This window comes from Larimichthys crocea, chromosome VI (genome assembly GCF_000972845.2).
Source record: "Larimichthys crocea isolate SSNF chromosome VI, L_crocea_2.0, whole genome shotgun sequence".
Lineage (NCBI taxonomy): Eukaryota > Metazoa > Chordata > Actinopteri > Sciaenidae > Larimichthys > Larimichthys crocea.
This window is the reverse complement of record NC_040016.1, coordinates 19,329,801-19,357,317: the sequence shown is the minus strand read 5'-3', so window position 1 is coordinate 19,357,317 and position 27,517 is coordinate 19,329,801. Positions and strand designations below refer to the sequence as shown.

The 27,517-nt window shown below is 41.1% G+C and overlaps 2 protein-coding genes across 3 annotated transcripts; both read left to right on the top strand.

Moving 5' to 3' along the window:
• The first annotated feature begins 210 nt into the window (after positions 1-210).
• vamp3 (vesicle-associated membrane protein 3 (cellubrevin)) lies at positions 211-12,545 on the top strand. Its single transcript, XM_027279512.1, has 5 exons — positions 211-344; positions 8,638-8,716; positions 10,265-10,423; positions 10,838-10,889; positions 11,023-12,545. Coding segments are annotated over exons 1-5 (309 nt in total). The 5' UTR covers positions 211-342; the 3' UTR covers positions 11,040-12,545.
• Positions 12,546-14,561: 2,016 nt separating this feature from the next.
• per3 (period circadian clock 3) lies at positions 14,562-27,013 on the top strand. Of its 2 annotated transcripts, none has more exons than XM_027279417.1 (22): positions 14,562-14,744; positions 18,461-18,816; positions 19,219-19,376; positions 19,484-19,602; positions 19,907-20,105; positions 20,192-20,243; positions 20,468-20,616; positions 20,821-20,899; positions 20,992-21,098; positions 21,291-21,447; positions 21,599-21,707; positions 21,811-21,939; positions 22,036-22,144; positions 22,230-22,341; positions 22,437-22,576; positions 22,665-22,826; positions 22,915-23,166; positions 23,250-24,121; positions 24,237-24,429; positions 24,524-24,710; positions 25,366-25,516; positions 25,614-27,013. In XM_027279417.1, the coding sequence occupies exons 2-22, from the start codon at positions 18,584-18,586 to the stop codon at positions 25,734-25,736; spliced, it is 3,792 nt and encodes a 1,263-aa protein (XP_027135218.1). In that variant the 5' UTR covers positions 14,562-14,744; positions 18,461-18,583; the 3' UTR covers positions 25,737-27,013. The 2 variants fall into 2 exon arrangements, with proteins under 2 accessions (XP_027135218.1, XP_027135217.1); XM_027279416.1 differs by having other exon boundaries at positions 14,563-14,744; positions 19,216-19,376.
• Positions 27,014-27,517: the final 504 nt, after the last annotated feature.

Genomic DNA, 27,517 nt, shown 5'->3' with positions numbered 1-27,517 from the left:
GTATTATTAAAACAGTGCTGAATAGAAGAATAACACAACGATAGGGAGAAACTGGCTTTTCAATTTAAATCTTTTTTTTAAATAAATTGTGTTAAAAAGTTATCATGCAGACTGCATTAATATCTAATCTAATATTAATGGTCAAAGTCGAACAGAATAATTAATTAACCGCTTTCCTTGTTGTGTTTAAGTTTGCATACGTATTACACATGTGTGATTTCCGACAGTACGTGAAGGCAGCGTAACCAACAGACAGCACTAACTGTTACGGCTAGCAGACTTTAGCTTCAGCTAACGGGACAAGAAGCGGCAGCGGCGGCGTAAACAAACTTCACTTCAAACATGTAAGTCTCCGTTTGTTTCCACCCAGAAAGCTTCTAAAAAGAAAAAGAAATCAGACTCGGTTTAAACTTCGTGTAACGTGTCGGCCTTCCGGGTCAGATTGCTGAAACAGAAGCAACGCCCAAAACTTTAGCAACAAGTGCTAACTAGTTTGTAGCTAAGCTAACCGTCGTTAGATCGGTTAAAACTCGTTAAAGACTCAAACACACAAATATCAAAACAGTTATCACAAATATCAAACACACAGTTTGATATTCACAATATTAACGCGTGTTTTTCCGTCTGTAGTCAGAAGATTCAGCCTTTTCTCCGAAGGTGTCTGTTGACCCAGCTACGTGCATACTATCCGTTAAACGGCAACTTAACGAAACACAGTTACTGTAAAGCTGCAAGTTGTAAATGTTATTTAGTTGTAAATATATAAAAATATAAAAACATGAGCAAAGTACAAGTAGAGGAAAGTAGCACTGATGGATGAGCTACCTGTTGATACTTTGCAGCATGCGAACAAACATTAAAATGAACCTGAGATAGATCTGAAGTAAACATATACAGAGGAATTAAACATTTTTATAGGATTTTAAACATTTTTATAGGATTTTAAACATGTGCAGAGGAATTAAACATTTTTATAGGATTTTAAACATGTGCAGAGGAATTAAACATTTTTATAGGATTTTAAACATGTGCAGAGGAATTAAACATTTTTATAGGATTTTAAAAACGAGTGCAGAATACAACATTTTTATAGGATTTAAACATGTGCAGAGGAATTAAACATTTTTAAGGATTTTAACATGGGCAGAGAATTAAAACGTTTTTATAGGATTTTAAATATGTGCAGAGGAATTAAACTTTTTATAGGATTTTAAACATGTGCAAGGATCAAAACATTTTTAGGATTTTAACAGTGCAGAGGAATAAACTTTTTATAGGATTTTAAACATGTGCAGAGAGAATTAAACATTTTTATAGGATTTTAAAATGGGCAGAGGAATTAAACATTTTATAGGATTTTAAACATGGGCAGAGGATTTAAACATTTTATAGGATTTTAAACATGTACAGAGGAATTAAACATTTTATAGGATTTTAAACATGTACAGAGGAATTAAACGTTTTTATAGGATTTAAAATGGTTGCAGAGGAATTAAACGTTTTATAGGATTTTTAAACATGTGCAGAGGAATCAAACATTTTTATAGGATTTTAAACATGTGCAGAGGAATTAAACATTTTTTATAGGATTTTAAAACATGGGCAGAGGAATTAAACGTTTTATAGAGGATTTTAAATATGTGCAGAGGAATTAAACGTTTTATAGGATTTTAAACATGTGCAGAGGAATCAAACATTTTTATAGGATTTTAAACATGTGCAGAGGAATTAAACATTTTTATAGGATTTTAAACATGTGGCAAGGAATTAAACATTTTTATAGGATTTTTAAACATGTGCAAGGAATTAAACTTTTTATAGGATTTTAAACATGTCAGAGGAATTAACATTTTTTTATAGGATTTAAACATGTGCAGAGGAATTAAACATTTTTATAGGATTTTAATACATTTTTATAGGATTTTAAACATGTGCAGAGGAATTAAACATTTTTCTAGGATTTTAAACATGTGCAGAGGAATTAAACTTTTTATAGGATTTTTAAACATTTTAAGGAATTTAAACATGTTTATAGGATTTTAACATTGCAGAGGAATTAACATTTTTATAGGATTTAAAACAGGTACAGAGAATTAAACATTTTCTAGGATTTTAAACATGTGCAGAGGAATTAAACATTTTTATAGGATTTTAAACATGTGCAGAGGAATAAACATTTTTATAGGATTTAAACAGTGTTACAAGGGAATTAAACATTTTTATAGGATTTTAAACATTTTTATAGGATTTTAAACATTTTTATAGGATTTTAAACAGTTTTTAGGATTTTAAACATTTTTTGGATGTTACAGGCAGAGGAATTAAACATTTTTATAGGATTAAACATGTACGAGGAATTACATTTTATAGATTTTAAACATTTTTATAGGATTTTAAACATTTTATAGGATTTAAACATTTTTTTATAGGATTTTAAACATGTGCAGAGGAATCAAACATTTTTATAGGATTTTAAACATTGCAGAGGAATTAAACATTTTATATAGGATTTAAACATTGCAGAGGAATCAAACATTTTTATAGGATTTTAACATGTGCAGAGGAATTAAACATTTTTATAGGATTTTAAACATGTGCAGAGGAATTAAACATTTTTATAAGGATTTTAAAACATGTGCAGAGGAATTAAATATTTTTTAGGATTTAAACATGTGCAGAGGAATCAACATTTTTATAGGATTTTAAACATGTGCAGAGGAATTAAACAATTTTATAGGATGTTAAACATGTGCAGAGGAATCAAACATTTTTTTAGGATTTTAAACATGTGCAGAGGAATTTAAAACTTTTTATAGGATTTTAAACATGTGCAGAGGAAATAACATTTTTAAGGATTTTAACATGTGCAGAGGAATTAAACATTTTTAGAGGATTTTAAACATGTACAGAGGAATTAACATTTTTATAGGATTTTAACATGTACAGAGGATTAAATGTTTATAGGATTTTAAAACATGTGCAGAGGAATTAAACAATTTTATAGGATTTTAAACTGTGCAGAGGAATTAAACATTTTTATAGGATTTTAAACATGTACAGGGAATTAAACATTTTATAGGATTTTTAAACATGTACAGAGGAATTAAATATTTTTATAGATTTTAAACATGTGCAAGGAAGTAAACATTTTATAGAGATTTTAAACATGTGCAGAGGAATTAAACATTTTTATAGGATTTTAAAACTGTGCAGAGGAATTAAACATTTTTTATAGGATTTTAAACATGTGAGCAGAGAATCAAACATTTTTATAGATTAAATTGCAGGAATCAAACATTTTTATAGGATTTTAAACATGTGCAGAGGAATCAAACATTTTTATAGGATTTTAAACAGTTGAGAGAGAATCAAACATTGTTATAGGATTTTAAACATGTGCAGAGGAATCAAACATTTTTATAGGTTTTAAAACTTGCAGAGGAATCAAACATTTTTATAGGATTTAAACATGTGCAGAGGAATTAAACATTTTTATAGGATTTTAAACATGTGCAAGGAAGAAAACATTTTTATAGGATTTTAACATGTGCAGAGGAATAAACATTTTTATAGGATTTAAAACATGTTGCAGAGGAATTAAACATTATAGGATTTTAAAACATGTGCAAGGGAATTAAACATTTTTATAGGATTTTAACATGTGCAGAGGAATTAACTTTTTTATAGGATTTTAAACATGTGCAGAGGAATTAAAACATTTTTATAGGATTTGCAATGTTAACTACAATTTTATAGGATTTTAAACATGTGCAGAGGAATAAACATTTTTATATAGGATTTTAAACATGTGCAGAGGATTAAAACATTTTTATAGGATTTTAACATTGCAGAGGAATTAAACATTTTTTATAGGATTTTAAACATGTGCAGAGGAATCAAACATTTTTATAGGATTTTAAACATGTGCAGAGGAATTAAACATTTTTATAGGATTTTAAACATGTGCAGAGGAATAAACTTTATAGGATTTTAAACATGTGCAGAGGAATTAAACATTTTTATAGGATTTTAAACATGTGACAGAGGAATTAAACATTTTATAGGATTTTAAACATGTGCAGAGGACTAAACATTTTTATAGGATTTTAAAACATGTGCAGGGATAAACATTTTTATAGGATTTAAACTGTACAGAGGAATTTAAAATGTGTATAAAATCCACTTTGTTTATATAGCACGATTTTTAGCAGACACAGGGTTTCCAAAGTGCTGCACAAAAAATAAAACACAATAAAATAAATAACACAATAAACATGAAGTAGATAATAGAAAGATTTTTAAAAAAAAAACCAATAAATAAATAAAAAGCACTGCCCGCACAAGATTAAATAATGAGATAAACATAAATGAGTAATAAAAAATATGCAGTATACACATAAATCAACTCTTCATGGTCTTAAAAGCCAATGAGAGGAGGTGAGTTTTAAGAAGAGCCTGTCTACGTAAATAAAAAACGTTAAGAAGTTAGATATCTAAAAAAAATCTAGAAAAATGGAAAGTGACGTAGAAATAATGTGAGAACTAACTACAAATGGGAATAAAGGGCTGTGTACGGGCTGTAAACAGATGAACAGTCACAGCGTGCAGCAAGATAAGAGTCTATTAAAGATGTTTTATCTGCAGTATTCCACTGTTTATCAAGTGTGAATGCAGATCAAGCCAAGCCTCTTTCCATTTCCATCCATTGTTTTCTGTATTTCATTAACCTTCATCTATTCCCACCCTTGTTTATTTTATCGCCCTGCACAGGAGTCCTGTTAAATAATGTGAATGGAGTCAGACATGCAGGAAACCGAGAGCCTCAATGTTTAAAAGTTCATTTGTTTTTTATTTGAAACCACATGAATCTTTGCAGAGACGTAGAGGCTTTGTTCACACATCATCTACCTATTTATCTCGTGTCCTTGTCCCTCTCTGTGTTCTTATCTTTCCAGTCTCTATATTATATAGTTTTTTCCATTGGCTGCATCCTAATTTGCAACCCTGATTTAGCCCTTCTGTAATATACTAATAAATAACAAATAAAGGACTTATTATTCTTATTATTATTATATATTATTATTATGAGGTATTATTATGTTAGAATTGCATTAATGATTTAATAGACTGTTATTCGTCATGTGTTTTTGTGTTTTTGTCAAGTCAAAGGCAGCGATGAGGTGATGCAACAGCTAACGGTTCAGCGTGACGCATTAAACAGTCGTGACATACGACACATGATCTTAAGTTTTGTACGCTTTACACTGTTTCTTCACTTCAGCAACACAGAAAACAGAGAAACTAAAAGAGTACAGACAGATTCATATGTCTGTTTAGTTACAGAAGTGGTAAGATAAATCGGCTTGGAGTGACCTTCATCATCACTGGAAACAAAGTAGCTGTCAATGTATTTTACATGGCAGATATTTTGATGTGATTGTTAAATGACTTAAACGAGTGCAGTCTGTTCAGCACTGTGTTGTTATGTAAGGTAGCTCACCTGGCACGAGTCACTGGCACTTGAATGTGTTCATCATCAGCTTGATTTGTTATGACACGTCTTAGTGGCGGTGTAAAAGAAAACATTGTTTCATTTTTAAAAAAATACAATGCAGCAGTGTGACAGGTTTCAGCTTCTGTAATGTGAATTTCTTTGATAGGAAACAGAAAATCTTTTGGACTCGGACAGATCAAGACATTTCGATATGTCCTGACGATTCCTGAGAAAATAATTGCTAGATCAGTCGATGATGAAAATAATCATTTGTCGCAGGATGTACGGTGCTTTCTCTGAACCCAGCAGGGTCTGACTGCAGCAATAATAAAATGACATATACATGAACTTCTGTCTAACCTATGTCACCAATAGTTAAGCGGGAGAAATGTGATGTATCCAATATGTCATATAGGCTTTAACATCGGCCTGTCGTATATTAAATTGGACTGAGCATCGATGTGGCTTTGCAAAGTTTCTCAGAGGATGTTATTTAAGTGAAATAGTGTTTAACATGTCAAATAACTGAACATATATGTTGTCATGTAGCTCTAGTTGATGTATTGTAATTCACAGCTCACTCTGCTGGATAAACTTTTCATTGAAACCAATCTAAAATATAAAAAGTACTGTTACAGTACCGTATCCATAAGCAGTATCGATATTAGTAGTACTACAGTTAAAGATTAGATTTAATGGCATCTCAAAGTGTAGTCTTGCCTTCATCGGGTCTTGGGTCGGCTTTGTTGATTGTCTTTCTATAGGTCAGGCTGTGTTCTGTGAGTTCTTGTATTCGAAGGAGGCGTCTGCTCCGAAATACTGACAGATGAGCACACTCATGGCTGGCTGTGATGTTTGCACTCTCTCTGTGGGCAAGTAACAGCCAGACTGCAGGATCAACTGGCTGTTAGACAAATAGGTTTGTTTCCTGACTCTGTGTAGCACCACCTGTACCTGCGTACACCAGGTTTGATCTTATATGGTGGTTGTGCTCTCTCATCTGTTGTGTGTTTCTGTGGTTGGTACCTTGTTGTTTGTTTGTAAATTCACGGGGATTTTGGAGAGAGTGGAGGAAGTAGTTGCCCTGAAAATACGGAAACGTGTCTTTTGTTTCTGCTGCACTCTGCTTCCTCTCTTGTTACCGCCCACAGACTATTATGATTTTCAAATAAACAGAATGTAACCTACAAACTAAGAAGGGCCCTCCTATAATATCAAGAGAAATAAAGTCTCAGACAAAGAAGACTCAAGATTTTGTTTCAAGACCAGCCAAGATCACAAGAAGTCAGCTGGGATATCACCAGTGTTTCCTATTAATCACTTAATAATATCTGAATATGAATATATATTTACACTTCAGGCAGAATGTAAGAGTCAAACAAATGATGGTGGAAGCGACCGAGAGACGGTTCAAAAAGTGAATCTGCGTTCTGAAGTTATAGAGCAAACACCTGCATGGGACAGAAAACAAGACGAGGTCGAGGTGTAACCACGAGATCACGAGTCGACAGCTGCAGCGCTGCACAACAAATCAAACTCGGTGTTTCATGAAGCGGCGTTAAATAAAAATGAATGTGAATTAGTTCAGTTTGTTGTTGTTTCTGACACTGAAATAAGGTGACGAATGTGGAAGTGAAATCCAAATGGTGGAATAAGAAATAACCTGCTAGAAATAATTAAAAAAAAATCACTTTTACCCTTGTTGCACTGTGTCTCTACAGGAAACACGGTATGTTGTTAAATTCAAATTGCTCCCAATAATCAGGTTCAGGCTGTGTCAGTTCAGGATACCTTATCATTTCTTAATTTTGATAGTTAATATGTTGTTAAGAGTAGTTAAACATTTAATAAAGTAGACTTCAAATAAACCCTGTGATCAGTTTTAGCCAATGCAGCTGCCAGCAATCAGTGATCGGAGCACCTTTAAGTATTAAGCCAAGCCATAGTTTACATAGTATTTTATATTTGAAAATGTATGAAAGGAAATCGGGGGGACTTTTACCTGGGGGTGGAAACACTGAATTACTAAATGTGCACGGTCTGATTTATTTGTTAACATCATTACTGTGATTGGAGGTCAAACTTCCTGCTTCATCTCTGAGTTTAAGTTTTTGTTCATCGGCCGTCACTATCTGGGAGGAGATGTCAGCTGAACCTACTGTAATAAAATGCGAACCCCAAAGAGTCCATCTGCAAAACGGTGTCCAAAAAATAGTAACATGATGGCGTATATAAATCCTGGACTAGTGTCCTGGTCAGAAACTTCAGTTTGTTTTGTCAGCCTCGTGTGAGAGCGCGTGCACAGCAGATCTAGCCTGCAGGTAGATGTGAAAAGATCAGTTTGCACTGCTCCATTTTTAGCTCTCACTCTTGTTCTATGAATGGATTTCATTCATGAATTTGATAAGCATTTGTTTATTAAAAGGGCACAACAAAGTTCGTGCCTGTCCTGTACGAGCAATTCCATTTGTAGCTTTGTTTAATCATTAGGGATGTAAAATAATATGCACGGGTGTGCCTGTTTTTGCTCGTGATCGATCCACAGATATCTCGGCTGTTTGCCACACTGGCCTCTTTCACTGAATCATGTTAAATCATGTGTAATCTGTACACTCTGAGCAATGCTGTCTCAAGTCAGATGGTGGCAGTAGCTAACCACTGAAAACAGAGTACAAGGGACAAGAAATGCATATCGAATCTCGAGATCCTCAATAAATAATGACAGGACATAGTATAATTCCCTTTTTTCAGTTTCAATGCTTTATTTGTATTGTTCAAGTTCTTATGAAAGAAAACAGGAAGGATTCAAATCTCAGGGCAACCCGAGTACAAGAGATTTTCAATTTGTAATGTACACGACGAGCCATGCACAGGCTCAGATTATAGCTTGTAATCATGTTGCATGGACCTCCCTTAAATTAGAAATGTGCACCACAAACAAAGATACTGGCAGCAAGTGACTGTATGAGTGCGATACAAATGAACTTTTGCAGTTGTGTTTGTTTCCATTCATCACTAACTGCAGTCACATGTGTCCTTTTAACATGTAGGCACATATTGAATGGCGTGTTAAGCTCACTAAATGTCTGTGAAATCTCGCAGAAGGCTCATCTATATACACTTTATTTTCATCACTTCATCAGGTCAGGTCCCGGACCAGAAGGTTCTGGCGCAGCGTCAGGCAACAGGCGCCTGCAGCAGACACAGGCCCAGGTGGATGAGGTATGATATATCGCTGATTACTGACTCGTGTTTTCACTCTGATGATGATGTTATAAAACCGTGGTTCTCAACTGGTCTGGCTTCGGGACCCACCATCACCCCTAAAGGACAAGCCGTGACCATGGGCGGACTGGGACAAAAAATCGGCCCTGGCATTTTGGACCAGAGCAGCCCACAACAGCCATTGATGCGCCGTGCGCCCTAGCCTAACCAGCCCCCCCCGCTCCTACGCGGCCCACATTGTCCATCGCTAAGCGCCAGAGTGTGTTTGGGGTGTGTGATCTACTCGTTACATATATATATCGGGACTTATCGGCCCAAATAGCACGTCGGCCCACCGGGCAAATGCACGGTATGCCAGTCCGTCCCTGGCCGTGACCCAAATTGAGGAAAATTTTCAACTTCTCAAATTTATTTAATGAAAAGATGGTGCAGTTTGGTGGGTGTCTATTAACATTACAAGGCCTGTGAATAGACGGCACTCCGCGGCATAAAAAATCCACTTCAAAATAAAAGCACAGGATTTTGTTCTTAACATTTTTTTTCCCAGGCAAAGGCCCGCGACCCACTGAGAACGGGTCCGCGACCCACTTTTGGGTCGCGACCCACCAGTTGAGAATCACTGTTATAAAAGGTTCTTGATCCCTGTGACTCATTTCAAAAGTAGAACATGTAACTGTATGTCAAAGTCAATCACATGTTATTCATGAAGTCTACCTTTTCCGGTGCAAATGAATTCTCTCACCTATCCCACTCTTATCATGAACTCCAGCCTCTCCCCCGCCCACTCTCTCTGTCTGTCTTCAGCCACTCTGTATGAGTCCGTTCTTCCTTGACGTCTGTCTCCAGCAGAGGCTTGCATAACCCTTGGCAGCTGTGTCATGAATCACCACAATGTGGAATTGGTAGCTCTCTAATGCTCCACATGTCAGTTCACATGCCAGAGAACATTCGGTGAAGGCGTTTCTTCTCTGTTTTTTTTTAGAAATTATATTCAAAACCATGTCAGTGAGCAACCAGGGGGGGAAATAGCTGCCAAGTCTTACTCCTCCGGTGGTTTCACCCTTAATCCCCTTCACTGTTTCTCCCTCTTTCTTTCTCAGCAGTGGCCTCTTTGATGTAAGCCCCTCCTACTAAGAACTTTAACCCCAGCGTGCAACGCAGAGCCTCTGATTGGCTGTCAGACGTTTATATAATCCCTGTCTCCATGGTTATGTAAGGCGTGCATGGGCCTACACACTTTCCTCCACCCTGCCGCTATGTCAGAAAGGAGGGGCAGTAGTTGGGTTTGTGGATCAGTGGAACATATGGGTTATGTGTGTCCTGTGAGGCTGCGTGTGTTGGTGAACTCTTCTAGGCAGATGTGTTTGTGTGTGTATATGTATTTATTTATATACTCTTATGAGGCGTGATCTCTCTTGATTTATGTTTTTGGAGGTTACTTAACAACGAAGTGTTTGAGGTCTTATCAGATCCAGTACACCAAGGAACAGTCCTGCCCTTAAACCAAGTCTTTTGTTGTCGTCTTGTGCATGTGTGTGTGTGTAGGTGGTGGATATTATGCGAGTTAATGTGGACAAAGTGCTGGAGCGTGACCAGAAGCTGTCTGAACTGGATGACCGAGCAGACGCGCTGCAGGCTGGAGCCTCCCAGTTCGAGACCAGTGCTGCTAAGCTGAAGAGGAAGTACTGGTGGAAGAACTGCAAGGTGCCAGAACACAGTTTGGAACAAAAAAAAAAAAAAAAAAAAAAAACACACCCATTTCCCCGCTGTAAAAGAAAATAACTGACCTCAAATGAACTCCATGCTAGAAGTCTCCAGGCTGGAACACTGGTCTGAATTATATTTGTTTTAAAAGAAACTTACTTAAGTGGCATTTATCCAATGAATTGTTTAATTTTAGAAGCATCAAAGACGCATTGTTCGACATAAAACTTATAACAGACTAAAAATCAAGGTCGTAGTCTTTAGGTCTGTTTATCTACACAAAGAAACTCGTAGCCCCTTCATGCTTTCCACACACAGAACATATAGACACATATTTAAATTAGAATAGAAATAAATAAAAGTCTTAATCCCAGTAGAAGTGTGTGGTGCTGAACTTGTTTAACCCTCTTGCAGATGTGGGCCATCCTGATAGCAGTCATAGTGATCATCATCATCATCATTGTTAGTAAGTATCGAGCCAGTATAACAAGTCCATTTTTTGATATACTTGGGTTAGTTATTCGTTTTAAAGACAGACCTCTGTGAAACTAATTAAGTTTTTCATCTAAAAAAAACAAACTCCCCTTCTTCGTTCACAGTTTGGAGTTATTCGTAAAGTGGCAACAAGCGGAGGAGGAGTGGAGGGAACGATGAAGAAGAGGAGAGGGGCAACGTGCACAATGAATGTCTCAGAGGAAAACGTCACATGATTACTGGCTACTGAGCTCCTCAACATTTTTCCCATCTTACAGTTGGTCTTCATTCCTTGTCCCGGTTTGAACTGTGTGAGTGTGTGTGTGTGTGTTTGCACATGTGCCTGAGTAAAGGAGATCGTGATTTAAAAAAAAAAAAAAAAAAAAAGTTTTACCCTGCATTGCTAAAGCCATACCAGACATCATTTAACTTGTATTTGAGTGCCATACACACAACTTGCCAAAGACAAAAGAAACCTATGTACAGAAACAAGTCGACGATTAAACTAAAAAAAACAAAACACACACACACAGACTCACTCATACTCCAACCTCAGGACTAGAAGTGAAGAACGTTGTAAACTCTCCTCAACTTATATTTACTTTTTTTATGTTTTATTAATAGCCATTGATATTGTGTGCCAGGCTAAGAGAAGTGCCTTTTGAAGATGTACTGTTCTGTGTTAGTTTAGATTGTAACAGTAACTCCTTTCCAACACATACATATACATTTTAGAGTGCCAGTGTTTAGATTTAAATCGCTGGTCTGTCATTTCATGACCGGCTGACTGACTTTTGTTTTTACGCACATGGGTTCTCCGTGTAAGACATTTGATTTTCGATTGAATAAAGAAGAATTTCGTCAGTCACCCAACAGCAAAAAGCTAACAAGTAACACTCTGTCGCACCACCTGATCATATTTTTGTTTTTGTCCATCTTCCTTTTTCAGGTAGGGCTTAGCTACGGGAAGCACAAGTCTGAGCTTGTGTGTTTAGATAAGTGCCTACACGCTAAGACCAAACAGCCTAACGGTTAGGCAATGCTAAAGAAACTGCCGCTGAGTTCTCGATAAAAGAACAACAACAACAAAAAAAAAAAGTGCTACACTGGGTTAAAAAAGTGGTGAATTGTGCCAGAAAGTTTGCCTTTGTGAAAAATTAAACAAGGTAAGACGAAAGCAGTAGCCGGATACCTTGGTGGGTTTCTCCAATGGAGAATAGCCAAAACACAGCCGTGCCTTGTTGGTCACATGTAACAGTAAAAGAGCTGTGCCTTCTGAACACTTTGACTGTCCGTACTAATTCTGTGCTGCTGAGCTTATTAATCTTTCCTTTATTCAGTCACACTGGCATTTGTACCATCTGATCAAGTACTTCTCGAGTGTGATATTTTAGCCATTATTCTAATAACCATAGCTTTTTTTCTTCTTTTCTTTTTTTTGCAATATATTATATGTAGAATTAACCTTAAGGAGACTGTATAGTATCTTTTGTCTACGTGTTCACTGCTGCTGAGGATTATGCGTGTTCATATAGAAACACTTTGTTGGGCAATGACAGTGTAATATATACCATACCAACACTGGATGATTGTATTCCCTGCTGTTGCTTCCATCCTATTAAAATAAATGTATTTTAATGAGACACAATTTCTACATTAGTTTCAGTCTCTGGCATTTTATTACTGCGAGCACAATTAGCAATGTTGAATTGTCGAAACACAAGATACCACACTAATTGAATGAACACTAACACAGGTATGGGCTCTTTAGATATTCTTGTAGTGTATAGCCAAATTGTAGACATTGTGTAGTATGTTCATAGTCCCCTGAAAATATTTTTACAGGCCACTGTCGTCATCCTATCCTGTCTACATCTGAAATTTGAGACCCAGTCACTTCCAAGCTTCCCTTATGTCCAGCTACTTTTTTTTGCTTGAATAAAACTGATTTAACTTAAATTACAAAGCCTGATCTGTGTTTGTTTTTGTCAGAAGCAGCTCAGGGGCTGAGGAATATTTTTCTATCTTCCCTGATTCCTCTTCCAGGGTCTGATATAGCCATGCTTTCACACTTTTTCAATAATTCAAAGGTCCAGCGGATCATCCACACCGCCGAGCAGCTCACTGGCTGTCGCTGACAAAGATTCAAAGAAAACAATTGTCAGCTGATGTCAGAAAAAAAGCTTATCAACCACCTGTTTACCTGTGTAGCTTTCACCACGACCTATTAACCAACCTCATCAACCAAAGCATCTTTGTGTAACAGAGGGACTCCCATATTTTCCAGCATCAGTTGTTTTCTTAACTTTGTTATCGTCAGCATCATTATTACACTCGGTATTACTCTAAAAGCTTTAGTGCAATTATTCAGGTCACTGGTTCTCTGGGCGCAGCGGTGCGCAGAGTAATCTCTGAAATAATATATATATTTTTAATTAAATAAGTTAGTTTAGAACTATTTTTTTATTTTTTTACTAAGAATACTACAAGACTTGGATTGAAAACACGTAAACTATGACAGCCTGTAATTTTCTGTTTCAATATCACCCTGATTCATAGTCATGAGTACCTGCATGTATGCTCCAAATGGAAACTATAAGGAAGAGAAGTGCAGATCCTATCAAGGAGCAAACCATCCTCCTGTGTGAATCATCTGTATGAATCATCTAGCTGAACAGAGTTGTTATAATAGCGGTACTTGAAGAGCCAAAAATATATTTGTGTCCCAGTTGATTCTGACTGCAATTAATAAAAAACACAAATATATTCAAACCAAGAGAGGATTATGAAACTGACAAAACCTCCTGGGTCCCAACTAATGATGTTTTTAAAAATAAAATCCTTTGAAAGTGTGCCCGAGACCTTCAAACTGTCTAATGCACCTCAAGCTCGGGTCCTCTACCAGAGGCCTGGGAGTTTGAGGTTCTGGCAGTATCTTCGATGTTCCTGGGACTGCACTCTTCTGGACTGAGGCTTCAGATGTTGTTCCTGGGATTTGCTGGAGCCACTCTCCCAGTTTGGGGGTTACTGCCCCAAGTGCCCCTACTACCACGGGGACCACGCAACCCTTGACCTTCCACATCCGTTCTAGCTGCTCTTTTTAACCCTTGATACTTCTCAAGTTTCTCATGTTCCTTCTTCCTGATGTTGGCGTCAGCTACTACCCTCTTCTGCTCTTTGTCCACCACCACTATGTCTGGTTGGTCCCACAGCACCTTGGCCCTGTTATTCTCAGCCACCTTTATCTTGTTATTTATTCACATTGATTAGATAGATAGATAGATAGATAGATAGATAGATAGATAGATAGATAGATAGATAAACAACAACAACAAAAATAACAAATTATATTTATATTCACTGTATTAAATACTAATATAAGACTTGTTGTCAGAGCTGAGCAGATGTGCGCAGCGGTTCATTCATCCATTCATTGGCGGTGCAGATGTTGACGCAGCGTGCCCGTAGTGAGCCTGTATGTGCTCGCGCGCAGCGCACGAGGGGCTTGTTGCGTGCTCTGTTGTGTAACATGGGGGTCCACGTGAACCGCCAGCAAGCCGATGACAGATCGCTGCGTTTGGACACGCCCACCGCCTGGAGCTGCGTCCAATCACACGACAGACGCCGAATCGGCCCCGTCCAATCAGAAGCGAGTGGGCGGGGTTGTACCACACCGGCCTCACGTTGCACAAATGTGTCAAGCGCCTCCTGAGTGCATGACGATTAATCTACGTGACTGGGACTTAATTAACGAGGAAAAACAGCCATAATACAGCCCGGGGATCGGTTTTATACACTTCTCCTAATCGGATATTGAAGCCGAGACACACGCGGAGTCGAAAAAAAGGTAAATATATCACGAAAAGACGAGAAATCTGAGGTTTAGTTAGTCGAGATGGACAAAGCTAACCGTTTAGCCACCTCGCCCACGACAACAAACCAGAACAAGTGGATGTAAACAAACCAAATGTAAACGCTGTGTCGTGTCCAGGTGAAGTCCTTTGAGTGTTATGTGTGGTTTTAGTAGTTTACTTTTAAACCTCCATAAACTTATGAGCTGTACACGACGCGTACGAGTGTGTTGCTAATAAGTTAGCTCAACAGACGCTTCAGTTACACACGTTTACACACATTTAAACACATTTAAACACATTTAGCTGACGCTTTTATCCAAAAAAGCGACTCACAGGGAGTGTTTTTGTGGTTCTTCTTGCCCAATAACACTTCGACCTGCAGGCTGAGGGGGAGCCGGGGATCGAACCCGCGACCCTGTGATCAGTGGACGACCCCGCTCCACCTGCTGAGCCACATTCAGTCCCATTGTGTGATTTAAGAAGTGATATTGGTTAATATCATCACCAACTATCCTCACATTGATGTAAACCACTGCTGGCCTGACTGTCTTTGTTATTATTATAATAATAATAATAATTATAATTAATGTGTCCACATTTACTCTGTTTACAACATAAAGTGTCCCACATGACCACATCAGTGCCATTCTACACGGTAATGTAATATTAACGATGTGATCATGCCTTAGCTTACAGTGCAGTGACTCTCCTTTAAGCCGTAAAGCCTGTTCACTTGTCACTGAGGTTATTGAGGTTACTGGGTTCGTGTGTGTGTGTGTGTGTGTGTGTGTGTGTGTGTTTGTGTGTTTGTGTTGTGTTGCAGGGTCGTCAGTGTCAGGTTTGTTTTGAGTGGGAGTGGGTTATGAGCTGCTGTTGTCGAAGTCTTCGAAGCTTGTTCATTTTCCAGTACATGAAGACAGAACGAGAAAAAAAACAAAACAGGTATCACTTGTAGACTCCAGCTGTTTTGTTTTATTTGTTTTTTATTGTTGCAGTGTAATTATGCTCTGAGTTGACTATATATATATATATCTATATTATATATTATTTATTATATTATTATTATCTATATATAATATCATTACTATTTCTGCATTATGCATCTTAAAGTCATGAATATTTAATTGTTGTTCGTGTATTTAAATCTCAAAGTGCAGATAAACCGTGTTTTTGTTTAGTACATTACTATATTTGTTATTGTTGTGTGCTCAGGAATGTGTACATCCTGGCAGCCTTTTACTTACTTATTCACAGGAATTTGGTGTATTGGTGTTGAGATTCGAGTGTGTCTGAGAAGATAACATGGTTAGCTCCTGAATTGATTTTCATTCAGGTTGTTGTATCCGTCTACACAAAGAAAGGACTCGTTTGGAGAAACACAACTCAAGTTGAGCTTGAACTTGAGCTCATCGCTCATGGCTGTTGACTCCTTTCACGGTGGCCCCACTCAAGTATTTCACGACTTACATATACAGTGAAAAACATGTTTTTTTAAAGTTCTCTCAGAGGCCCGGTGGCCTCAGGAGGTTCTGCTCACATTAGGAAATATTGTCATGGCATTGGTGTGGTATTGATTCTAGTGTTTGCCCTGCAGTGTGATATATCTTGATAATGCACCGTTTGTTTATTTGTGTCTGTGATGTTGTTTTTAATGCTTTTATTTCATCAACAAATATTAACATCGTTTACATCCATATTTTTTTTGATTGAAGCGACTTTATTTTTGTTTTTTATTACATGAATGCTGCTGAATCTGTCTATACAGTTTTCAAACATTACTGATAGGGATGCATGTTACAGTGCTGATAAATACTCGGTCAGGGATGGATGTGTTCATTTATTCATAACAATAATAAAATGTGTTTTTTATTTCTTATGCGAAATGTTTGGCTGTGCTATGAAAGCCAAAGTGTGTTTGTGAAGTCAGAACTGTTGTTTGTTTTTGTCGTGTCAGCAGCAGTGACGTCAGGTTTGGTGACGTCAGAGCCGTGGAATGTTAAATCATCCATCTTTACTCACAATGTGACAGACAGACAGACAGATAAATAGATAAATAGACAGATAAATAGATAAATAGACAGATAAATTGATGTCCTTTATTTATCGTGACTGTGTTGCAGCAGCAGTTAGTACGAGTATGTACAAAAGGCATAGAGCTAGATCGATTTAAAGTGATCGATATTGTGCATCCCTGATCACTGACACATACAGAGCATTAACAGTGTCAAAAACATGAACAGCCTCAGTTGATTTTCTTATCATAACCTCTGTATTAAACGACCTGTCAATCAATTTCAAAGTGATACTGTGTTACAATCAAGTCGGTCCAGTTTGAATTGTGCAACTTGTTTTTTTTTTTTACTGTTTCCTTGTTTACACTTATTTGGACTCAAACACGTTTCCCCTCTTTGATGTCGGTTAGATCAACCTTAAGTTAAACCGCTTCTGCACCTTGACCTCAGGTGGACTCATCAGGTGTGTTTGTGTGCTGTGATAAAGCCAGGCCAGAGCATCACACACACACACACACAGTACACGTATAATAGGAGCATGGTTAATACGCTCTGAATTGAGCGAGCTGGTTATGTAATCCTGCAGTGACGACCTGTTGAGCGACGCAGGATATTTTCTCTGGCTCCTGTTTGTGGCTTCGCTGTGCGTCTTCCTCTTTTCGCTGTGTCTCACTCGTCTTGTCTCACCGCTGTCTGCATGTGGCAGTAGCTGCAGTTTGCGAGTGTGTGTTTGATTTTAGGCAAATGCATTATATATATAAAAAAGAGCACTTTGAGTGTGAATTTAAAATCATTTGGGATCTTTCGCTCTCTCTGTAATTAAATAAGGAGTGTCACGTTGAACTGCTTTCAGTTATTAAACTCTCACGTTGTTATTGTTTTATTGGTGTTGTGTAAAGACCGCGATCTGGCAGCGACGTACCAGTGTTGGCAGCATTGATTGGTGAAATGTGTAAATCGTAGACGATGGGAATGAGTCAGAGAGCAGTGAGTCAGTTTGATGGTCAGACAGGCCGATAGTATTAGATAACAAGGCAGATTGTGTTGTTCACATGTTCGCTCGCTCGTTTGTGATGCTGTGTTTTGTTCTTCTACTTTTAGACGTGCAGCTTTTTCCCACATCAGACCTATTTAAGGATGAAGAGCACAGGTGCAACAGAGCTAATCATTATTATAATTATCATTAATTACACCTGTGGTTTCCCGGCCGTGAAGTGACACTTCATGCGTCTACATGCTGATTGTTAAAAGAGTCTACTGTTGATGAACAGTACTGGCCCACAATCAGGGATGTTTTTTTTTAACTGGGTCAGAGATCTACGTATCCAGAGTCATTTTTTACTTGGCCCTGTACAAATTGTTTTATTTATAAGACTCTTAGCTGTCATGCAAGCAAGATGCTGTCAGCTCTTTTCTTTTTCTTTTACGGTGCTCCGGAAACATTTTGCTGTTACTTGTTCACGTGTCTTGTTGTACCTTGCTGAGCCTTGTTGGTCGGAGGCTCACCCACATCCTCTAACACCATCTAACTAAAGTCTCGAGATGATAAAGAAGAAGCGAGATCGCTCACTCCTGGACACTTCTCAGATAGATTTGTCTTCAGTAACAACATTAGTGACAAAGTTAGCGCTTTCATGTTGAGTGAATCAAACACAGACTTTGTTCTGATGCTGTTTTTCATGTCCTTCATCTCACAGTGTTCAAGGCAGAGCCTTACACCCAGCACCGACTGAATGAGCGCTAATCTATCGTCACCACATGGAACAAATTCCCTCTGCTGAACGTATGAAGACCCCGACTGACCACACGAAGAACTATTGATGTGTGACCAAAGATCGGAGATGCCCGGGGGCGATGGGGAGCAGCCTGCGTTATCGTCAGCCACAGGAGATGGAGAGGAGGAAAGGGGGTCGTCAGGGCGGCAGGACGGAAGAGCGGGGCAGTCAGAGCGCCTCACGGGGGAGGAGTGCGGAGCTTCAGGTGGGGAAGCGGGGCAGGAAGATGAGGAGATGACAAGCGGATCACAAGACCTCTCTTCTTCAGCTAATCAAAGGTGATAAAGACTTCTTGACGGATATTTACCTCATACCACGGGGAGCCAAGTTGCTGGCACGTTTCTTCACCTCACGTTTTCCCCTCTGCCCTTTTTGGTTTTATCCATTCTAACATTTTATTACAAGTTGATTCTGAACACTCAGTTACACTTATTGTGTTCTATTTTCTTGCTCTGATCATAGATTTGAATCTATAGTCAATTTTTAGTAAGTATATGTGTAATAAGTGGGATAATGTACAGCAGAAATAAATAACCCTGATTATCCCTGACGTACACACCAAAGTAATAGCTGAGTGCAACCTTGCAAAACTAAACGAAGAGAAGCATTTCAGTTTTAAGGCATCACCTGTTTGCCACTACATTGTCTTAAGTTAAACTCTCTGACTCTGTGTGCAGCAGCGAGAACACAGATGGCAGCAGAGGGCAGGCCCACAGAGAGTTAATCACCACGGTGGCTGAGATGAAGAAGAGGCTTCCGTCGGACAAACGCAGCCGCAGCAAAGCCAGCACCGTGGAGGCCTTACACTACGCTCTCAACTGTGTCAAACAAGTACAAGGTAACCTGACAACTGGAAACTCTGTTTTTGTCTTTTCTTTGAAAAATCAGATTAAGGTGAGCACTTTTCCTGACATCATCTCGTTTTGCTTGTGTGTTCCTCCGCAGCCAACAACGAATACTACAAACTGCTGATGCGGAATGGCCAGGATGAGAAGAGAGACGCTTCTGTTTGCACCCTGGAGGAGCTGGACAGAGTCACCTCCGAACACACCCTTAAAAACACGGTATACATCCACTCGCACTCACTTACACAACTGATAATATAGCCACTTTCTACCTTTATCACCGAGAACACACACTCTAGAGTCATGACAATAGAGGATTTGTTGTTATATCTTGATGCTGATTCGAGGCTCCATCACAGCTTTCAAACACATGCACGAGTACGTTTATTTTTGCCTCACACCTGGGCGTGTGTGTGAGTGTATGTGTGTTTACTGCTTTTGTGTGTGTCTGTGACTCGGCTCGCCCTGTGTGCTTGTGTCTCCCTACATGTGCGTGCGTACGTCTCTCCGTGTCTGCGTGTAGGACTCCTTCGTGGTGGTTTTCTCGCTCCTGAGCGGCCGAGTGCTGTACGCGTCCGAGCAGGCTCCCAGCATCCTGTGCTGCAAGAGGAAGTTCCTGGAGTCGGCCAAGTTCGTGGAGCTGCTCTTTCACCAAGACGTCAACGTCTTCTACTCGCACACGGCTCAGCCGCATCTGCCACCCTGGAGCAACTCGCATACAGGTGTGTGTTTGCAGCAGTTTGCAGCAGCGTTAGTTTGTGTTACGAGATTAAAAGAAGTGACTTTGATCTGTTCTTTGTTTCTGCAGCGGGCGTTCTGTTCGACTGTGCCCAAGTGAAGTCTTTCTTCTGCAGAATCAGGTCAGTATTTTCATTCTGTTGAAGACACTAGGCCTCCTATAAACCCCTGAAAATCAGATGTGCTCAGAAGAAATCTGAATTCCACAGATATTTGTGTGAAGTGTTGTTGATCCCACAGGGCTCTGTGAGTCATACAGCTAAAGATAGAACAAGCACATAGCACTTACATGTAGATATGGCCACTGTCTGCGTTTGTTTCATCAGAACTTCATTTTATGTTTCAGGGGTGGGAAGGACCGCGAGGGTGAGATGCGTTACAACCCGTTTCGGATAACACCGTACCTGCTGAAGGTGCAGGGAAGAGGAAGCAGCGGGGACGAGGAGGAGCCGTGCTGCTTGGCGTTGGCTGAACGCATCATCTCTGGATATGAGGGTACGATTATTAGCACAACTCAAACAGCCTCGCCCAATGAATATCAGCTGAAACACAACTTTTGCTCATTTCTGATGTCCCAACTTTTCACCACAGATCACATAACGCACAACCTCTGCTTACCTATGTTACTCAGTCATCAGCAGGCACTCATGCTTAAACGTGTAAGAATGTCTCTCTGACATTGATTATTCGCTCGTGCAGCTCCTCGGATCCCCTTGGACAAGCGCATCTTCACCACCACACACTCCCCTGGCTGTGTGTTCCTGGAAGTGGATGACAGGTCAGTACACACACACACACACACACATGAAACTGAGCTTTTTAAATGGCATGGTTTACCGATGAAGCTCATTTCGTGATTGCTGTCCCCAGGGCTGTGCCGTTGCTGGGATACCTTCCTCAGGATTTGATTGGCACGTCATTGCTGACTTGCATTCACCCAGACGACCTCCCACTCATGCTGTCTATGCACCGGAAAGGTACGTGTGGGAGGAGTGTAAAAACATTACATAGTTAAAATGGATCTTATTTGTGAATTGTGTGAAAATTAGTACTAATAACACAAATAATTATTTGCACCACACAAAGATTCATCCATTGCTGTTTATAGTGACCCATCAAAAAAATCTTCACGCCTCTAATGATCTTTATTTTTTTCATGCCATGTGCAGTGTTGAAGTACGCAGGCCAGTCTCCGTTCGAGCACTCTCCGGTGCGTCTGCGATGTCAGAATGGAGACCACATCACCTTAGACACCAGCTGGTCCAGCTTCATCAACCCTTGGAGCCGCAAGGTGGCCTTCATCATCGGACGGCATAAAGTCAGGACGTAAGTAGCAACAGCGCAAACCACACAAAGACTCGGTGCTCTCTGTGTGCTCAGCAAAGGGTCCTGTGATTCACCTAATTGCCGCGCTACTGTTCCTGTTGTTGCTAAGACACGAAGATGACATCGCTGTGTTGTCATCCTTTGCCATCAGGAGTCCACTGAACGAGGACGTGTTTGCTGCTCGGCCTCAGGACGATATCCCAGTCACCCATGAGGAAATAAAAGATCTGCAAGCAAAGATCTACAAGCTTTTCCTTCAGGTGATCATACTACTAAATACTAAACACGAAATACCACTAATCATCAAGGTCAGACACACATCTTTCTCCAGTGCCTTCACTCCCTTGTGACTCTTTTCTACAGCCGGTCCATAACAACGGTTCCAGTGGATACGGCAGTTTGGGGAGTAACGGCTCGCATGAGCACTACATCAGCGTAGCTTCTTCAAGTGACAGCAATGGTAACCTGTGGGAGGACTCGCACCGGGAACCGGTGAGACATCACAGCGACGTTACATGTCAGGCAGCCAGTGGTAACACTGCACTGCACAATGGTTAATCATGCTGATGCATCGTCATGTTATTGCAGATGACTCTGCAGCAGATCTGTGCTGACGTGAACAGAGTTAAGAGTTGGGGCCAGCAGGCTTATCTGGGCTCCAGCCACAAAACTGCGGCTCTTCGCAAACCTGCAACAGGTAACGCAGCTCGACACATATAAAGTCCAAAACCACGCTGTGTTTAAGATGTCCAAATATTTTAAGATCTCTTTTGTTTCTCCAGCACGTCTGCCCCCTGCAGCCTCCAACCCTGAAGTCAGAGATCATGAAGAGAGCAGGAAGCAGAGACACATTCCCTCCTATCAGCAGATCAACTGTGTGGACAACATCATCAGGTGTGTGGTGGCAGCATCATCAACACGCCACTCTTCAGTCTAATCACCTAATTACAAGTTAATCATGCGTGTGTGTGTGTGTGTGTTTGTTCCAGATATTTGGAGAGCTGTACAGGTCCAGCCCTCAAGAGGAAGAGCGACTCCCGTTCCCTGGCGACCTCTTCTTCTTCATCCTCTACCTCAGAAGACGACAAGCCCGCCGGAGCCGCTGACACGGCTCAGGCCAGCTCAGATGGTACACACACACTACACGCACTTTATTTTTGAAATAATAGTCCTCGCAACATCAGCTGTTATTCATTTTGTTCCTCCTCATTTTCCAGTGGTGTTGGACAGCGGCGTGTCAGTGGCCCCGACGGCAGCAGCTGTCGTCGGAGCTCCTTTGACAGACATCACAATGTCCACTAAAGCCATGAGCGTGGTCTCTGTCACCAGCCAGTGTTCATACAGCAGCACCATTGTCCACGTGCCACAGCCTGAGTCAGGTACATAAACGTTATGTCCAATAAACTGCATATAGGAGTTAACTGTCACTTTGTAAACCCGTGCATTGAACATGTTTTTCTCCTGCAGAGGCCACGGCACTGGAGGACGCCCCGATGGGTAGTGAGCCTGCTGATGCTGCTCCGACTCCCGTCCGTCCGGCCCCGAGTCCCGCTGCAGAGGAACGGAGGTTTATAGGTCTCACCAAGGAGGTGCTGTCCGCTCACACCCAGAAGGAGGAGCAAGAGTACGTGGATCGATTTCGCAATCGCATCCTCCAGAGCCCCTACAGCTCCTACCTGCAGCTGGACAACAGCTCCATGGCTCACTCGCACCATCCAGGTATGTATCAACTCATAGAAATGTGCAGGTTTGGTGAAGTTTGGACGCTCCCTTAAAACGACTCTGTGTCCATCTCACCACAGGAGACTACCTACGTCCACTGAGCGGCGGTGGGTGGAACCGCTCTCGGAGAGGAAAGCCCAGACACAAGCGCCCCAAGCCCCAGGGTTCCTCCGACAGCTACGCGTCCCCACCTGGCCCTCCTCGCCGAGTCCCCAACTCATCCTGGCCCTCCTCGGAGTCCTCACAGCCGCAGATGGGGGCTCCCTTCAGCCAAGCATCTTCGCTCCAGGCGCCATTCTTCCCCATGATGGCAACCCAGCCTGGCCCGGCGCAACCACCCGGACCGCAGCAGCTGCCTGGAACAACCCCCATGGTGCTACAGCCTCATGACCAAACCCAGTTCAGCTACAACTTCAACATTATGCAGTCCGCTCAGAGCCTGCCAGGCATGCAGCCGATCCAGATGGAGCCGGTTCAGAATCTGCAGCACACACAGAACTTTCACAACCTGCAGCCCATTCCTCCAGCCCCGGGCATCAACCCATACCCGACTCCAGTCATGGCTATCATTCTGCCCAACTACCCAACTTTTACCACAGGTTACACGTCCATGTATCCGCCGTCCACTCTTTCGATGATGCCCCAGGCACCCATCACCATGACGGGCTTTGCCCCTGGCGTCGCGCCTGCACCTCAGCCCATGTTCCAAGCCCAGACTAGCCCACTCAACACTCAGAACCCCCTGGGCCATCTGCTTTGCTCACCCAGAGCCAGCTCCTCCGTCGGGGACGAGGAGGAGGAAGCCGGGCCTCGGGCTTTATTCTCTAGCTCTCGCTCGAGTTCACCGCTTCAGCTGAACTTGTTGCAGGAGGAGCTGCCAAAGCCGAGCGAAGGGCAGAGCAGCACCGGGCTCAACCATGCCGAGAGCCTCCACGAACAACATGCCAATGAAGTGAGTCTGCTGTCTCCTGTCATGTCCAATCATTCTCTTCTAGTATATGTTGATATAAAGACAGTAAGTACTTTCCTCTTGTGTTCACTGACTGTCGAACCTTTGCTTTGATCAGGGCGATAACCCCAGTGACTCTGGGAACCATGACACCCAGTCTACATCCAGTGAGCTGCTTGACCTGCTGCTGCAGGAGGATTCCAGGTCAGGCACCGGATCCAACGTCTCAGGGTCCGGATCAGGGGAGTCTGGAGGCTCTTTGGGATCTGGATCTGGATCTGGCTCCAATGGAACCTCCACCTCACACACTGGTAAGAGAGGAAAACACACATGCATACAATACACACATGAACAATCAGCGTCCCAGACATTTTAGTCTGATGTAGAGCTTTCCTCCGATCACAGGCAGCAGCAACAGCAGCAAATACTTTGCCAGCAATGATTCATCAGACACATCACGGAAAGCCCGTAAGAGCCAGGAAGCACCGGCGGAGCACCAGCGCAGCTTCGACACTCGGGTGGAGAACACGCTGTGGAGCATGATCCAGCACACGCCAGAGCATGTCATGATGACGTACCAGATCCACACCAGGTACACGCTCAGCATCGCTCTCAACCGTTACTGCCGACAAGGAGATAAACAAAATGTCAGCGCTGTCCAATCCCCAAAAAAGTTCAGCCCACACAGAGCAGAGCAACATTTTCCTTTTATTTTCCTGTGTGGTTCAGCCTCACAGTGACTTCTATTAGAAATATACTTTGAACCAAACCTGACAGATACACCTTCTTCATCATATTTTAAATGTACTTTTAATATTTGATTTAATTTTACAATCTCAGTGACATTTAAACAAATTAAACTAGTGGATGCAGCTGTTTGGGTGGCATCTTGTAAAATGCATTTATGTTTGTTATGTTTTTCAGTCTCCTGTTTGAAGCTCATAAATCTAGTTTCGGGACCAAGTTAACTTGACAGTTGTTTGATGACTCTTTGATTCCTTTTGATCGTAATATCGGCATCCTAGCTACTTCTCAAACCTGATTTTAACATGGTAAACTGTTGAGACTTCAGCTTTGTCTGTGTCTTCATACCGGGGTTGCACCTTCACAGGTGCCCTCTGCTGATTTGATTGTGTTCTCTAATCCTTCCTTATAAGATAATCCCACCTTTTTATATATAGATTCTAGATAAAATACACCATTCTCATGTCGTCTTTGCCCTTTATCTTGTCTTTCCTCGCATCCAGGGACCAGAATGAGGTGCTGGCCGAAGACAGGGAGAAGCTTCGGGTGCTTCAGCCCCTCCAGCCCTGGTTCAGCCAGGAACAGAGAAAGGAGCTGGCTGAAGTTCATCCCTGGATCCAGCAGCACACGATCCCACAGGAAATCGACACACAGGTGACGATCTCCAGTCACACAAAAACACACACACACTGACCACAAACAGATTCAAGCACAGGTTTAAATGGTTTCAATGTATCTTTGTGTCTCACAGGGTTGTGTGAGCTGCAACACAAGCGCAAGGGTCTCCTGCTCCCCTCACCCTCCTGTCCCAGACAGCTCGTCCCCTCTGGAGAGCCCTCTGCAGGACTCCATCGGACCAGTGGTGGACACCTGAGAGACCTGGAAGCTGAGTCAACCTTACCACGCAGTTTACAGCTGCAAACCAGCCCTGCCAGAAACCCAGACGACTTCCACCATGCATCTCTTCTGACCAGTTTGGAGGAGTGGGTCCTTGTGCATTAGTTTGAAGTTTAACATGTTTTGTGAAGGTATCAGCGGCTCGATCAGGCCCTGAGGAACAGAGGAAGCGAGAGCGACGGGCATATTTATGTCATTTTCTCTTTGTCGGCCTAATGTGATTGCCTTTATCAGACCATAAATATTATACCTCTCTAATTTTTGTGTTTTTAGACCCGCATAGGGGTTAAGTTTGTATTTAAGACTGGCCAGATTCAAGACTGGCACCATGAGCCGCTTGACACTCACAGTGTTGGCAGAGGGGTCCCATGGTTGCTGCCCCTAAACACGAGCACTGTGTACACACTCGGCCCGTGTGCGACTGCGACAAGACAATGACGGTGCTGTCCCAGTTTCAGTATCAGAACTCACAACAGACTCTGCTCCAGAGACGGGTTGTACAGTCTGTGTACCGCATCAGCGCACCATGGTTGAACACATGGTGGATTGTTTTGATGGACTCACGAGACAAAGGCACATTTGCTGGTTTCTAATGTTCAGCTTCTAACCTTGTAAGTTAATTGTTGTGGGAGTGTTTTCTCGTATTCCACAGGTTGGTTTCCTCTGGACCAGAAGATGAGTTTTCACAAACATTTTGATCACTTCTGAGTCAGCTCAGTGCTGCAACGCGAGTCCGCTCTGATGTCCCATCTAAACGTCCTGTAGCACCACCCAGTATCCTGCGAGATCATCACCCTAAATTACCTGTAGCTCACCTCCAATTGTAAACAGACACAGCGTGGCCCCAAATCTCATTTTGTTCCCTGAGTTTACCTACTGAATGATTTCTTCTTAAACTCTGTGTGGCTGTCTGTTTGACTGTGTGTGTGTGAGATAGAGAAAGATTGACTAATTGTACTTCTGTGAATGTTGTCAAACCTTTTCTCTGGGTTCGGATTACAGGTGAACATGTGTTCGTGTGTGTGTGTGAGTCTGTGCTGACCGACTGAGAGCTGCTTCCTTCGATACAGTTCAAGACAGACCAGGGTTTTCTACCGTTTTTAGATTCAGAGTATATTACAGTACCATGTATTTTATAGTAAAAAGTCACAAAACAAACTTCACAAAGTGTATAAAAAGCCATTTGTCTTGAATTCAGGGACTGTTTGTTTGTGGCACAAAGGAATGAATAAATAAACCATGTCCTAACGTGTACCTGGGTGTAACTGTGATATCTATGTTGATACCTGCTGTCGTGGAAAGGTTGTACAGCTGGATGCACCACAACAAGAGACCTCAAAGTTAGAAGCTTTTTAAAGCTACATTAGATGAAAGTGAATTTTGTTTTTATTCCCCAGCTTTTAAACACAGTATTTTTTTTGGGACAGTCGTAAATGTCGGGTAGGGTGGACTCATGACCTCAGCTTTTCTAAATTCCTGGCTACTCTGCGACCCTCAGATACATATAAAAACTTTTTTTCTTCACTACTACAATGTTGCATTAGCATTATTGATAACAAACCCTCATACTTTTTTTTTTAATGTTACATTTTTTTATTGAAATAGCAGTACAGTGCAGTACTACAGTACGGAGCTCCATCCCGAAGCATGAATGAGCCAAATGATCGGTAGCTGAAATAAGTAGAAGTCACAACACACGTGAGTAGTCATGCAAGCAGAAAAAATGTTTAACATCCCCAGAATGGACTTTGAATTTGA

Excerpts from the sequence above, each read along its gene's own strand:
- vamp3 (XM_027279512.1), top strand. Across the intron at positions 8,717-10,264 it reads CACAGGCCCAGGTGGATGAG|GTGGTGGATATTATGCGAGT; the intron begins GTATGATATATC and ends GTGTGTGTGTAG. Across the intron at positions 10,424-10,837 it reads ACTGGTGGAAGAACTGCAAG|ATGTGGGCCATCCTGATAGC; the intron begins GTGCCAGAACAC and ends ACCCTCTTGCAG.
- per3 (XM_027279416.1), top strand. The coding sequence starts at position 18,584 with ATGTGTGACCAAAGATCGGAGATGCCCGGGGGCGATGGGGAGCAGCCT. Across the intron at positions 18,817-19,215 it reads TCTTCTTCAGCTAATCAAAG|CAGCGAGAACACAGATGGCA; the intron begins GTGATAAAGACT and ends CTCTGTGTGCAG. Across the intron at positions 20,617-20,820 it reads CATCATCTCTGGATATGAGG|CTCCTCGGATCCCCTTGGAC; the intron begins GTACGATTATTA and ends TCGCTCGTGCAG.